The sequence below is a fragment of the Pistacia vera genome, unplaced genomic scaffold (genome assembly GCF_008641045.1).
Source record: "Pistacia vera cultivar Batoury unplaced genomic scaffold, PisVer_v2 Contig11, whole genome shotgun sequence".
Lineage (NCBI taxonomy): Eukaryota > Viridiplantae > Streptophyta > Magnoliopsida > Sapindales > Anacardiaceae > Pistacia > Pistacia vera.
The window spans coordinates 604374-618701 of record NW_022195137.1 but is presented as its reverse complement, the minus strand read 5'-3'; the positions used below and the strand labels follow the sequence as shown (position 1 = coordinate 618701).

Here is a 14328-nt window from a genome sequence, read left to right as displayed (position 1 = left end):
GAATACTCCTGTATTTGCTAGAATATTATAATTAATACAGTAGTTTGTAGATGGTAGTTGGTAAGTGATAGTTTGAAGTTAGCTAATCTCTGTAATACTTTCTTTCTAGCTAGTATACTCGTAAAATAATCAATAAAACTCATTAAAAATATATATATGAAAATACACATATAAACGAGTAATCAAGTATGGGCCCATATTAAATTTTTCTTTATATACAAATATTTACAAAATATACTCAAAATAGTAACTTGACAGTGTAGCCCAACCCTTCCGCTACGTGACGTTCCGAGCGACCACAACTCACTTATTACCTGCAAAAACATTGAAAACAACGGAGTGAGCACTAATTGCGCAGTAAGTAAACCTGTTATGCTACCCTTCTCTCTCCATTGCTTAACTTTGAATTTTCTTTCCTTACATCTCATCTTCTGATTACTCTCTATTCTTCTCTCTATTATTTCTCATTCCTTCTCTGTTTTGCTCGCTGCTTTTCTCTTAATTTTCTAATTTTTCACTACTCGTGATAATGTGCATGGTATTGTGCATATACATGATGCAAACGCACAAATACATAAATTATGCATTTTCTTTTCTATTTTTCTTATTCTGTTTTCTGTTTCCTATTCTTTATTTATTTCTTTCTTTTCTAGTCTTTCTTTTCTTTCTTTTCTTTCTTTCTATTATTTCTTTCTTTCTTTCTATTATTTCTTTTCTTTCTTTATATTCTTTCTTTTCTTGCCGATTGGACTCGGTTGAGGCATGGATTTGGAGCCCTGGCCGTGTGAGTAAATTCTCTAATTCTGAGTACAGTCCTCATCCACACGCACTTATAACGGACTGTACAATTATTTTTTCTGAATTCTGAGGCCACTCACTAAAGACGGCGTGCATGTGGGACTCTGTCACTCACGGGCTCCCCATCGCAACAACCGTCTATTCTTTTTATCTTTTTACACTTCTTTAACTAAAATTTCATATTTGAATATCTTAATATTCTCTTTTTTTTTTTTCTATTTTCTCTTTAACATATTTAATGTTTTTTCATGCTCTTATGAATATGTATGCATGTAAATGGTTTAATGCTTATATTTCTTTCTAAATTCACATGTTTAAATGCAATTATGCATTATGGAATGCAAACATGTCATTCTCTACCATCTACAAAGCCCGGCTCTGCCTCTGTATTGCTTGCTGCTCCAGAATAACTTCTCCCAAATAACCTTGATATAACTTTTTTTTGGGAACAATAAATATTATTACAGTCGGTCAAACTGAGTCCTACCCTTGATAGGCTAATTATAAAGCAAAAGTAAAACTTGTCCACCAAGCAATAGCATAATATGTTCATTACTTTCAGAAAAATGCTATTCATTACTTTTTAGAAAAATTCTATGGCCACCGGCGCTTTCGAATTTTTACACGAACGACATGTCTATTAAATGAGACGAGCTACCTATTATGTTAATAAATATTTTACGAATAAATAATTGTTTATCAAATATAAACGATTATCCATTATTATAGGACTATCGTTCATTTGAAATAGATTCTCATATATATTATTTAAACGATTGTCCACTTAAAATATACGTCTGTTCATAGTTTAAACTAAAAAAATTTAGCCTAAATTATTTATGGACACCCGTCCTCTTATGAGGACGACCGTCCATAGCGTCCATCTTTTAATATTAAAAATTTTTAAATTTTAAATTTATTTAATGAATCCTAATTAAGTTAGTGTCTTATTCTTATGATATTTGTCTAATTACTTTGAATATAGATAAAAGATTAATGTCTTATTCTTATGACATTTGTCCAACTACTTTGAATATGGACAAAAATTTAATAAAGATGGCCATATTTACTTCTTGGATTGAGACTCAAACGTTGTAAATTTTTTTAAATCAAACAATGGAACATGGATGCCTGTCCATTGAATTAAATTTTTTTTATTTTAAATAATGGCCGGGCGTCCATTCTAGGTGAACGCCCGTCCATAATAAATAGACTTCCATCCATAATATATGAACGGGAGTCAATTGTTATTTTCCCATGGACGAGCGTCCATTATAAGTGAACAGTCGTCCAATAATCACGGACGCCCATTATTTTGCTTTTAAATTTTTTTGGACAAGCATAGTAAATAGACACCCATCCATATAAGATGGACGGGCGTCCATGATTTTTCTTTTAAAATTTTTTGAACCAGCATCCATATAATATGAACAGGAGTCCATTAAATATGGACGAGAGAGTCCATAAATGTTCGACGACCATTCATTCACCAAAAACTCTAGCATAGTCGCGTCTAACTGATTGCCATGTCCTTCGGTATAAAAATTCGGTGTCCGTAGCATTACTCTTACTTTTAATTTTTTTAATTTAAAAGTTATAATTGGGTGGGCTGCTTTCAATAAATTGTATAATTTTAGCACTTAGTTTTATGTTATTGCCAAATTGATTTTTTCTTTTCATTAATTCCTAATAAAATTGATCATTTGAAGATTGTGCTTAGTTGTTGTAGTCTATATCTGTTCTTGGGGTGGCAAACTTTAAAAATACAATCACAAAACTTAAGAAACAAAATAATACATATAATTCATGTTATTATCAATACACAAAATACTATATACAGTAGACCTTCTCTATAGCTATGGGACCAACTAAAATTATTATTATGAGGAAATTATAACTTAACAGATGTGTAATTACAAGAATTATTGTTTTGAATTCTTATTTTATAATTCATGTTTTAATAGTATTGGGGTTACAATTCATTTTTAGTAGTATTAGGGTTTCAATTCATTGTTTTAGTGGTATCAGGATTTCTTATTTACTTTCATGATGTAAAATATTACTTGATTTCTTATTTTATAATTCGTGTTTTAGCAGTATTAGAATTTCAATTCATGTTTTATTAGTATCATGATTTCAATTTATTGTTTTAATAGCATTTACCTGGTATAGAAATGAAATCAAATAGTCATTCCAAAATTGAGTGATCTTCGACAACTCTACTACACTAATCAAATAGATATTAATGTCTTTCTTAATCATCCAAATGAGCAACAAATCATGTATATTTTAACTGGATTATGAGGATGGTAATACAGAAATACCCAAAGTTTTGTGCCAAGAATATCTAAACATGTTTGAGAAGCTAAAAATATTTTGGCTTCAACAAAAGGTATCCATGTTTGCGACTTATTGTGCATATTATTACATATACACAAGATAAAATATGTGGTAACAACTTTAAAGCATAAATCATTGTCCTAAACAACTTTATATAAATATTTTATTTCATCTCAAATCTTTAATGTAACATAACATATATTTTTTTCAATATACAAAACTATGTAAAGGCAAATTCCTTAAGATAAGACATAGAAAAATTATAACTTATTACAATATGAAATTTATTCTTATTTATAATTGACTCAAGTTGGGACTAAATTTTTTTATAACTACATAGAGATTATTCCTATATAGAATATAACTATAAAAAAGTTATACTGTATAATTCATATTATTATATCAATATACTGATTAAACAATCACTCAATCAAGCATTGCTAAGTGTAATAAATCCCACATCGGAAGCGTATTTAGGAGGTCCTGGGCTTATAAATGGGGGGAGTCCCTTCACCTAATAGGTTAGCCTTTTGGGTGTGAAACTCCTAGCCCGTAATAAGTGCTATCAGAGCAGATCCGATTCGTCTTTCGATGTCCCGCCAAGCGCCCACGCAAGGGCATCCACATGTGACTGTGGGTCCATACGAGAGTGAGGTGGACGGGTAGACAGGGAACCCGAAGATGCATTGTGGCAATTCAAAGACAAGGCCCAAGAATTCCACGAAGAGTCGACGAGGACTTTTCAGGATTAGGTGGGTGAGAATGTGACTCCTCTCATGCATTTCATCAAACTCTTGGTGTGCATCACCCTGACACTTTAGAACCTTCTAGAATACTCTTGTATTTGCTAGAATATTGTAATTAATACGGTAGTTTGTAGATGGTAGTTGGTAGGTGATAGTTTGGAGTTAGCTAATCTCTGTAATACTTTCTTTTTAGCTAGTATACTCGTAAAATAATCAATAAAACTCATTAAAAATATATATATGAAAATACACATATAAACGAGTAATAAAGTATGGGCCCATATTAAATTTTTCTTTATATACAAATATTTATAAAATATACTCAGAATAGCAACTTGACAGTGTAGCCCAACTCTTCCGCTGCGTGACGTTCCGAGCGACCGCAACTCACTTATTACCTGCAAAAACATTGAAAACAACGGAGTGAGCACTAATTGCTCAGTAAGTAAACCTGCTATGCTACCCTTCTCTCTCCATTGCTTAACTTTGAATTTTCTTTCCTTACATCTCATCTCCCGATTACTCTCTATTCTTCTCTCTGTTCTTTCTCTATTATTTCTCATTCCTTCTCTGTTTTGCTTGCTGCTTTTCTCTTAATTTTCTAATTTTTCACTACTCATGATAATGAGCATGGTATTGTGCATATACATGATGCAAATGCACAAATGCATAAATGATGCATTTTTTTTTCTATTTTTCTTATTCTGTTTTCTGTTTCTTATTCTTTATTTCTTTCTTTCTTTTCTAGTCTTTCTATTCTTTCTTTTCTTGCCGATCGGACTCGGTTGAGGCATGGATTTGGAGCCCTGGCCGTGTGAGTGAATTCTCTAATTCTGAGTCCAGTCCTCATCCACACGCACTTCTAACGGACTGTACGATTCTTTTTTCTGAATTCTGAGGCTGCTCACTAAAGACGGCGTGCATGTGGGACTTTGTCACTCACGGGCTCCCCATCGCAACAACCTTCTCTTCTTTTTATCTTTTTACACTTCTTTAACTAAAATTTCAGATTTGAATATTTGAATATTCTCATTTTTTTTCTATTTTCTCTTTAACATATTTTAATGCTTTTTCATGCTCTTATGAATATGTATGCATGTAAATGGTTTCATGCTTATATTTCTTTCTAAATTCACATGTTTAAATACAATTATGCATTATGGAATGCAAACATGTCATTCTCTACCATCTACAAACTCATCCCAAAGTAATACATAATCATACTCATACATGCACTTCTCTTTGGCATTTCATCAAACAACTCATGTGCACAAATCAACACTAATTTGGCTACACTTCTATCTCTATTTTAGGCCACCAAAAATTTGGAATAAACTCCCCCATAATTAACGCCAAATCTGCCCAAAATACACACTTCAAAATTTTCACTTCAACTCTTCCAAATCTCAACCAAACATTCATCAAGTATCACATACACCAACCCAACTTCTCATGGATAGGTTCTAATTATTATTCAACACTAAATCCATCAACAATTCTACATATAACACATATATATGCATAAAGAAAATTCTCTACACAACATAACTTAAATCATACTTAGGGTAGGATTTACTTATCTTTGATATGAGCAAATTCAACCCTTTAAGAATCTTCTTTGCTCAAACTCTCTTCCTCTTAAATCCTATGAGCATAAACCATCAAAATCAATACTTTAAAAAAATTAAAAATCACTTCTTAGTACAAGGATCTTACCTAAAGATGTTTGGGATTGAAAATCCACTAAAAAATACTCAAAATCTATGAATTTCTTTTGAAAAATAAGTGAAGAAATTGAGAGGATTTGGAGGAGAAGTGGCGTGAAAATGGGTTGAACAGTGGCTAGGGTTTTACTCTTCAATCCTTGATATAACATAAAATTATATATAGTTTCTCATTTTGTCCTTGCATTTCTTTAAAATTTTATCTATGTCCCTTAGTCAATTACCATAATGCCCTCATTTTTATTGCATTCTCCATGAAATTCTATCTATTTTCGCTCCTCACTTTTTCAACTAATTTTGAGTGAAAAGACCATTTTACCCTTAATGCAAGTTTAATGCATTTTTTTCACATTTTCTTAAAATAACTTTAGTAAAAATCAACTAAAGGTATAAGAGCATCAATTAAATTACGTACCTCCATGTGGGCGTTACAATCTCCATCGTTGATTGTGGAAGATCTAGACCGTCCATTGTAAGCTCCATCTACTATAAAAGGGGGAGACCTTCATTTAACCAAACCATCCAATAATTGTAAAACTTTCTCTCATTAGTAAAAAAATTCTCTTCTAGCATCTCTTGTGAGTTTGTGTGGGTATTCTCTTATTTGCAGGGCTAGAAGCTTGAGCGAGCAAGGCTGACTTAGGGCAATTGTCGGGAGATTGACACCTAAGGCTGCACGAGTTCGAAGGGAAACAGTCGGGTTGACATTGGGCTTATAAATGGGGAGTGTCCCTCCATCTAATAGGTTAGCCTTTTGGGTGTGAAACTCCCAACCCGTGACAAGTGGTATCAAAGCATACCCGATTCGTCTTTTGATATCTCGCCAAGCGCCTACGTAGGGGCGATCACGTGTGATTGTGAATCCACACAAGAGTGAGGCGGACGGGTAGGTAGGGGGGCCCACCTGTGACGAAGGCGTTATAGGATTAGGTGGGGGAGAATGTAACGAATTTCACATCAAAAGCGTATTGGGAAAGTCTTGGGCTTATAAATGGGGGGTGTTCCTCCACCTAATAGGTTAGCATTTTGGGTGTATAATTTCCAACCTATGACATAAGGCACAGAAATAGTATATCTCGAGTAGTCAAGTGATTTGAAGCACATAAACTTTCCATTTCCTTGTTGCATTCGGAATTCACAAACGACAAAACCCTTTTTTGACCGGGTTTACGCAAAATGATCTAAAATCCTTTTAATTGTCCCTAATCAACAAATCTGCTACATTTTGATGGAGCCTAACAAAGTTTAGTACCAAATGTAGCAAAAACTAAGAAGAGATTCATACTCTTATTAATCAAATAACAACAAAGTTTAGTACCAAACGTAGCAAAAATAAGAAGAGATTCATACTCTTATTATATCAAATAACAACAGGGGTTTACAATTCAATTGAAAGCACTGCATTATTCATTCAATATCACAAGAGATCCAAAGCGGCTCATCAAATTGGCCCGTCAGTCTATCCCCAACCCCAACGGACAATGACAATTTCCCCAAATCCAACTCAATCCCAGAGTTCCATGCTGGCGTCCCATTTTCATATCCGTTCCATGTCAGCCTCCTTAACCCACTCCCATCCAATCTCATCAAATACAGATCTCCATACGGCTGAAAGTGATTAGGCCACGACACTGGCTCAGCTGTCACACCGCCCAAGTTAGCAGTAAACAACAACCACTCTCCATCGCCACTGAAGCACACGTGATTAATCCTCTCCCTGTCTGCGTCTGATCCTGCCACGTTAATTCTCTTAAGATCAGAGCCGTCGGGTTTGATGACATATATACTAAACGCATCGACGTTATCCGGATTGTGTCTGTTGGAAGAAAAAGCTATGAGGTCACCGTTAGGTGACCAGCTTGGCATTGTGTCTATCCACGGCCCCTCTGTTAACTGACGAATACCGCCATTAAGCTCACCGTTAACAGCGTCTAGTATGTATAAGTTCTTGTGACCGGACCGGCCAGAGCGAAACACGAGGAACTTGCCATCTGGCGAGCACGAAGGAAAGGCGTTATTACCCGTTTCTTCTTTCGTAAGGATTTTTACATCACAATGGATTTCTTCATGACCATCGATTAGGTTTGCGGGACTGAATGAGATACGAGCAATCTGAACCGTCGTCTTCACGGACTCAAAGATTGGACCCACTGAGGTATATATGATGTGTTTCTCCGTGGGACTCCAAGAGTTGTAGAAACATATACGATCTTTAACGAGAGTCCATCGCTTTGAACCGTCGGATTTTATAATCTTCACACCACCATTATGCGATTCAAAATCGGGATTCAATGCGATCAAATCACCATTTGGAGAGAAAGAAGGAAATGACCCATTGACTCTAAGCATCCGGAGTTCTTTGATCGGAGATATTACCGGATCGAGATGCGGAGCAATTAATTCACCTTGAGCTGACTCACCTCGGAACCGGTGGTAACCCAGAAAATCAGAATCAATGGAGACAAACGGGTTATAGTGGTGGTAATTCGGGTTGAGTGACTCAGTCACGGAGTGAAACAGCCTGGACTCGAGATCAAAAATCTCAATGTGCCTGTAATTCTTGCTTTTTCTCCGAGTTGCAACGGCGAGTCCTTTACCATCGTGAAAAGCCGCTGGAGTAAAGCAGTGGACCCCAGGTGGAGTCACACGGATAGGAGCTTTCGGGAAACCAGAAAATTCAAGATTTTCAGAGAAATCGACGCGGAAAATGCTCCACCACCCATCATCAGCTTGGCGATGAAAGTAAATGGTGGAGTCACCAGACCAGGTGGGCCACCCACCTCGTTCACAAACAATTATACGCTTATTCGGATCGGATTCTTGAAAGACAACTATATCCGTATTAATCTCATGGAATTCACCACCCCAAGGACGAGACCCATATGAGGCAACTGCTATAAATTTGCCAGTATGAGAAACACTAGGACTGTAATCAACTTCTCCATGTGGGGTCAATCTGATGAATTTGCTTCCCTTAAGATCAGATGAGTAAAGAGCGGACCAGCTCTTGAAGGGTTGATCGGGCTGTTTGTGAGCTGAAATGAAGTAAAGCTTGTCGTTTTTGATGATGGGGCGGTCGTGGAAGAGGCTGCTGGGTATAGATGGTAGCTGCTCCGTTTTGGTTGAGGCAGGTCCAGTCAAGTAAATACGGGGCGCACCTGAACGCTCGGAGATAAAAATGATGGTTTGGTCCTTGGAGTTGACAAATTGGGCATTGAAATTGATGGAAGTAGCATCGGTGAGGCGGTGTTCAATGATGTGTTGAGAATTAAATGGTAATTTGATAGAGAAGATATCGAAACCGTAGGAAGGTCTGCCCAGAGTAGTGAAGAGGATGGTGCCTTTGGGATCCATTGGAAGTAGTAAAGTGGGAGTGTTGGAGATCGTACTGGTGATGGTTGTGGTGGAGCTTTTGAAGAAGCGGCCACAATTAATGGATATGTATAAGTCCAAGGATATCTGTTTGGATGTGGTGTTGCGTAGGAACTGACGTAGCATATTTCTTTTGGCTGTGGACCTGATGGTGCGTAGGAGCTAGCCTCCCATATTTTACCTGGGTCATTTGGTCAAATTGTCAAAATAAAGCTTGTTAAATAAAGTTATATTAAATACTTGTTAATCCTCTGGGAACATCGGGGATGTAGCTCAAATGGTAGAGCGCTCGCTTTGCATGCGAGAGGCACGGTGTTCGATCCCCCGCATCTCCATGGTTATTATATGTTTTGTAGTTTGTACACAACTTGGACCTGCATGCATTTAATCATAACAAAATGGATAAAGAAGAGACTTTGATGAATTTATATAAAATGAATAATGCGCGCGAGTTGATTTAATTTCAATTGTTAGCAACTTTAATGTCAATGACACATTTTAAACAGGAAATTGATTATTATTAATGTTCTTTTAAAGTCCTCGAAGAAATCAACGGTTGTTGTACTATAAGACAATACTTTGTAAATAGTAGGGTTGTAATGTGTCTACACTCTACAGCAATCTTATGTGATGACTACATTTTGTTTACTTCTCGTGGAAATAATAATTTAGGCAGCAGAATTTATGGCAAACACTTTTTGTTTTTTTTACCCATATTAAATCCCTTGTTATTGTCGAAAAGGCAAGCATTGTTAATGTTGCATATCAAATCCACTAAATTTAGAATAAAGTTCCAGATTTGCCTTCAGATTGAAAAGCTTTTGTGAAGTCACTTCAAGTTCTGACAATCGTCTATAACTTTGAAGCGATATTCATAAGCTTAAGTGATTAAAGGTAGGGATGAGTCAGGACAAATCCCGAAATGAATTATCCAAATTTGTACTAATAAACATGTTACATGCATGAAACACTGAAGAAATAAATTTTTTCAGGGGTCTGTCTCGTACACTAAGCAAAACATCACTCCAACAATATAACACCCAAAACACTACAAGTGATTAAATCTTTCAATTATGGCTAATAGCAAATAGCAATTAAAGTCAATTATGTCAGTTATTATTTCAGTCTTGAAATAATTATACTATTCCCTCCAATTTTTTTAACATTATAATATTAGTAATTTAGGTTCTAATTTCAAGTGTTTATTATACTTTCATTGCTTTTATCTTCTTTGGTGTCAAACTTCTGTATTTTACACTTTTTTTTTTTTTTTTCTTTGGTAGCAGTTGTTTCGAGGATCTGTTCTAGCTTTCAACAGTAAGCTTTACAGACTTCAACTTGCCACAATCTACATATGTACTGTCCTAGTGATGATGTTGTTTTTGGTATTTCTTTGGATAAATCAGTTTGTGTTATAAAGTAATGGTGAAAGGATTGAAGCATATTACTGAAACATAAAACTAGTATTAATTTGGAAGACTATGGTATCTTTGATGGTTTTGATGAATGTATGTCTATTTTAACAGTTACAGGCTTACAGCTGAAGGTTTTCATCTCCTCTTTTCTTAGTTGTCATTTTGGATTCAGATACTCTCTATAAGTTGGATTTTTGTATTCTAAATTTATATTTATGCAGAAGAGTACTTGAAGAAACTTTTTCATTAAGAAGGAGAGAAATTTGATGAGGAGACACTGTTAATTTAAATGGCGTCAGAAAGAAAAATTAATATTACTCCAGTTTGCGTCACCCAGTCTTGATGCAGGCCGAAAGTATTTTAAGCCCACGCGAAGAAGGCCTACACAATGATCAGTATAATATCTCAAACCCAAAATAAATAACAATTACTCACCACTATAAACAAATAAAGCAGAGACGACAATGGAGAAAAGAGGGCAGGAGCAATTCTGGAGGGAAAAGAAATGATTTTGAATTGATCTTCCCTTTCATCAATGGTGATTACTTAAAATCAGGAGCCAACAATAATGTTACAGCGTATAGTGTTAATAGTATTAGCAATAACTCGAGCACCACAGCCTATTTAACGATGGTAGGGTCATCAGAGTGTAGCCAACTTTCATGGCTGTTGAAATGGTAAAAGCAATAATTGACAACTTCACTTTTTCTATTCAACTATTCTATTATCCCGATTAAAGATACAGAAAAAGTGTGAAGGTGGAGCCAAATACATAGATTTCTAACTGTTCCCGTTGCTGTTATCGACTGTTATAACAATGTGATCATGTGATAATGGCTACATGAATTGAATAAACTATTGACCCAGTTGCAATAAACTAAAGTTAAACCTTAAAATATTATGAAATTTTATGAATAGGACATTGAATGCATTGCTAGTAGTAGTTATGCAGAGAATAGAAATATTTCAATTAATTTAAACAAGTTACTTCCATGAATTGCTGATTGAACGGATGCCTGATTAATTTTTCTAAATTCTAAGATGGCTAAATTATAAAATGTCTTCATATATAGTCAACATTATGTTGCTCTGCGGCCCTTATAAATTTGAGGGACCAGAAGGTAATACAAACAGCAGATCCAAGAGCCGTTTAGAATTTTGAGCAAGAGTCGATATCAATAGAACTAGAACTTCATCAATGTCTAAGCCAAGGTAAACATCTCTTACTTTAACTCCTCTCAGATCTGCCTGTTCATTAACAATCTTTATCTTGTATGTCCACTTAAATCTCAATCTGAAGTAGTCGTATGATTTTTCAGGTTGGAGGGTAAGGTGGCGCTTATCACTGGTTCAGCTAGTGGGATCGGTGAGGAGGCAGTGAGATTATTTGCTGAGAATGGAGCTTTTATTGTAGCTGCCGATGTCCAAGATGAACTTGGCCACCAAGTTGTTGCATCCATCGGCACAGACAAAGTTTGTTATCACCATTGCGATGTGAGAGATGAAAAGCAAGTTGAGGAAACAGTGAGTTACACCTTGGAGAAATATGGAAGGTTAGATGTTTTATTCAGCAATGCTGGAATCATAGGCCCATTTGGTGGCATCCTGGATTTTGACATTAGTGGATTTGACAACACCATGGCCACAAATGTTCGGGGAGTAGCAGCCACAATCAAATATGCAGCTCGTGCTATGGTGGATAGAAATATTCGAGGATCAATCATATGCACAACAAGTGTTGCATCTTCACTTGGAGGAACAGGTCCACATGCTTATACCATATCAAAACATGCTCTAGTTGGTTTAGTGAGAGCAGCCTGCAGCGAGCTAGGCGCTTATGGTATCAGAGTTAATTCCATCTCCCCATTTGGAGTTGCCACACCTCTTGCATGTACAGCTTATCATTTGAAACCTGATGTAGTTGAAGCTAATACTTGTTCTATTGCCAACTTGAAGGGCATTGTCTTAAAGGCTGGGCACATTGCGGAGGCTGCATTATTTCTGGCTTCCGATGAATCTGCTTACATAAGTGGCCACAATTTAGCTGTTGATGGAGGCTTCACAGTGGTTAATCACAGCTATTCAACCTAAGTGCGATGGCTTTTCAGAATGAAGGAGCCAATCAGCCAATATTTTATGTCTGGTTGGCATTAATTTATTGCTTCCATGTAAAACTAAAGTATTTTTATTATCAAGTCAAACCTTGTTACCTGCACTTCGCATGTGCATTTTCCTTGTAATCTGCAATGTTATTATTATAATTTTTCTGAAAAAAAAATAAAAAAAATTACCCAAATCATAGATTCATCAATCTTGTAGTTTCATGCATCCACAGACACCCCACTCCCCCTCCTCTGCTTCTCTTTCAGCTCTGTTTTCATTAAAGGACAAATAAACCCTGAAAAAAAGAGAGATACTAATTGTCTTATTTATCTGAAGAGCCGTTTCAATACAAATTTCTTATAAACAAATCGCACATGCCAACCCAAAAATAAGAAAGCTCGTCTTTTCAGTTGTAGTCCCAAATTACGGAGGCATAATTTTGTCAACCTATAATTTTGGCTGTTTATATATATATATATATGATGATGTGAAGGCTCCCGCAACTTACGTTCTTGGACTCGGACTTGCTGAAGGAAGCCACGATGGTTTCTTTCTTGTGCGAAATTTATATATATTTGTTTTAGAGGGCTGTGGAAGCAAGTGTAATGTGGTTAGCATGTATTACGGCGTAGGAATTAAGTAGTATGTGGCCTTTACACCGAATCAGGGGACAACTGTCATGTGATTTCTAGTTTTTTGTGTTAAAACTACTCACTTGAAGGCATCGCTTTAATTACTTGGTTTCGGGGTTGGGGCATTTAATTAAACAATTTGTCTTCACTTATAAAAACAAGTTATGCTTCTTCTTGGTTACCATTTATTCTACATGTGTTATACATGTTATGTGATTGTGAATGTCTTGTTGTTCGAATTTTGTAATTAATTATTATTTCTCCTCATAAAAAAAATAATAGATCAACCAATGTAAAAAAGTGTTAATGAGTCTGTTATGCATAAAAAATCAGGACTAACGCGAGCTTATGTCAATCAGTATCAATCTGAGTTTAGGAAGACTTTGTGCTGTTTAAGAGCTGTCACATCATCCAAAGACAGAAAGAGTATAGCTGTCATCAACTTGGCAAACTCAAGCTTTATCTATAAGTGGATGAGAGTCGTTCACCTGTCTAAACCCTACGCGATTTGAGGATATATTCTATATAATCAACCAGTGGGAAGCGCGGTAAGAATTGTATTACACCTGCCCACTTATAGATTTGTAATCATTACCCTGAAACATTCTACTATAAATAGAGAGCTCCTCCTCTCATTTTCGGGATTCGGATAAAAAAACTCGCATTCTGATTGTAACATTTGATTCCCATAACATAGTTAACCTGCGAGAAAGAAACTGACTTGATATTCTCTTTGAATAATTATTCTTTTGTACTTCTGCTCGCTATTCGCTATACGCGACCTCCTGTAACTCATATATATATATATATATATATATATATAAATAGTAGACATAGGATTCGCTTTAAGCATCCGAACTATTTTAAAACTCATATTCTATTTACTTTCTTGCATCTTTCCATTCACATGTAATTTCTAAATCAGTTTAATACTTTACACATATGAATTGTTATCAAAATCAAGCATTAATAAATCAAATCAATCGTTGATATCAAAATCAAGTATCAATAAGTCAAATCAACATGGTAATTACATATTCTGTGTTTTCGTGAGAATATATGAACACATTGAAATGATAAAGACTTACGAGTTTAACTTGGAAATTCTTCTTTTGTTGCTTACAGCCTAAGTAAAGCACCAACCATTCAGTTCCATGTTCTGGGTTCTGGCGACATGATTTTTGCCAATTTCTTCAAC

General features: G+C 35.5%; 2 protein-coding genes and 1 non-coding gene across 3 annotated transcripts; 2 read left to right on the top strand and 1 right to left on the bottom strand.

The window, feature by feature from the left end:
* Positions 1-6906: 6906 nt before the first annotated feature.
* LOC116138986 lies at positions 6907-9100 on the bottom strand. The gene has a single exon (XM_031424665.1). The coding sequence runs from the start codon at positions 8960-8962 to the stop codon at positions 7016-7018; it is 1947 nt and encodes a 648-aa protein (XP_031280525.1). The 5' UTR covers positions 8963-9100; the 3' UTR covers positions 6907-7015.
* A 142-nt stretch (positions 9101-9242) lies between these two features.
* On the top strand, positions 9243-9315 carry TRNAA-UGC. Its single transcript has one exon. It is a non-coding gene; the product is annotated as a tRNA-Ala (tRNA).
* Positions 9316-11534: 2219 nt separating this feature from the next.
* LOC116139327 (short-chain dehydrogenase reductase 3b-like) lies at positions 11535-12635 on the top strand. Its single transcript, XM_031425011.1, has 2 exons — positions 11535-11607; positions 11715-12635. The coding sequence occupies exons 1-2, from the start codon at positions 11594-11596 to the stop codon at positions 12484-12486; spliced, it is 786 nt and encodes a 261-aa protein (XP_031280871.1). The 5' UTR covers positions 11535-11593; the 3' UTR covers positions 12487-12635.
* Positions 12636-14328: the final 1693 nt, after the last annotated feature.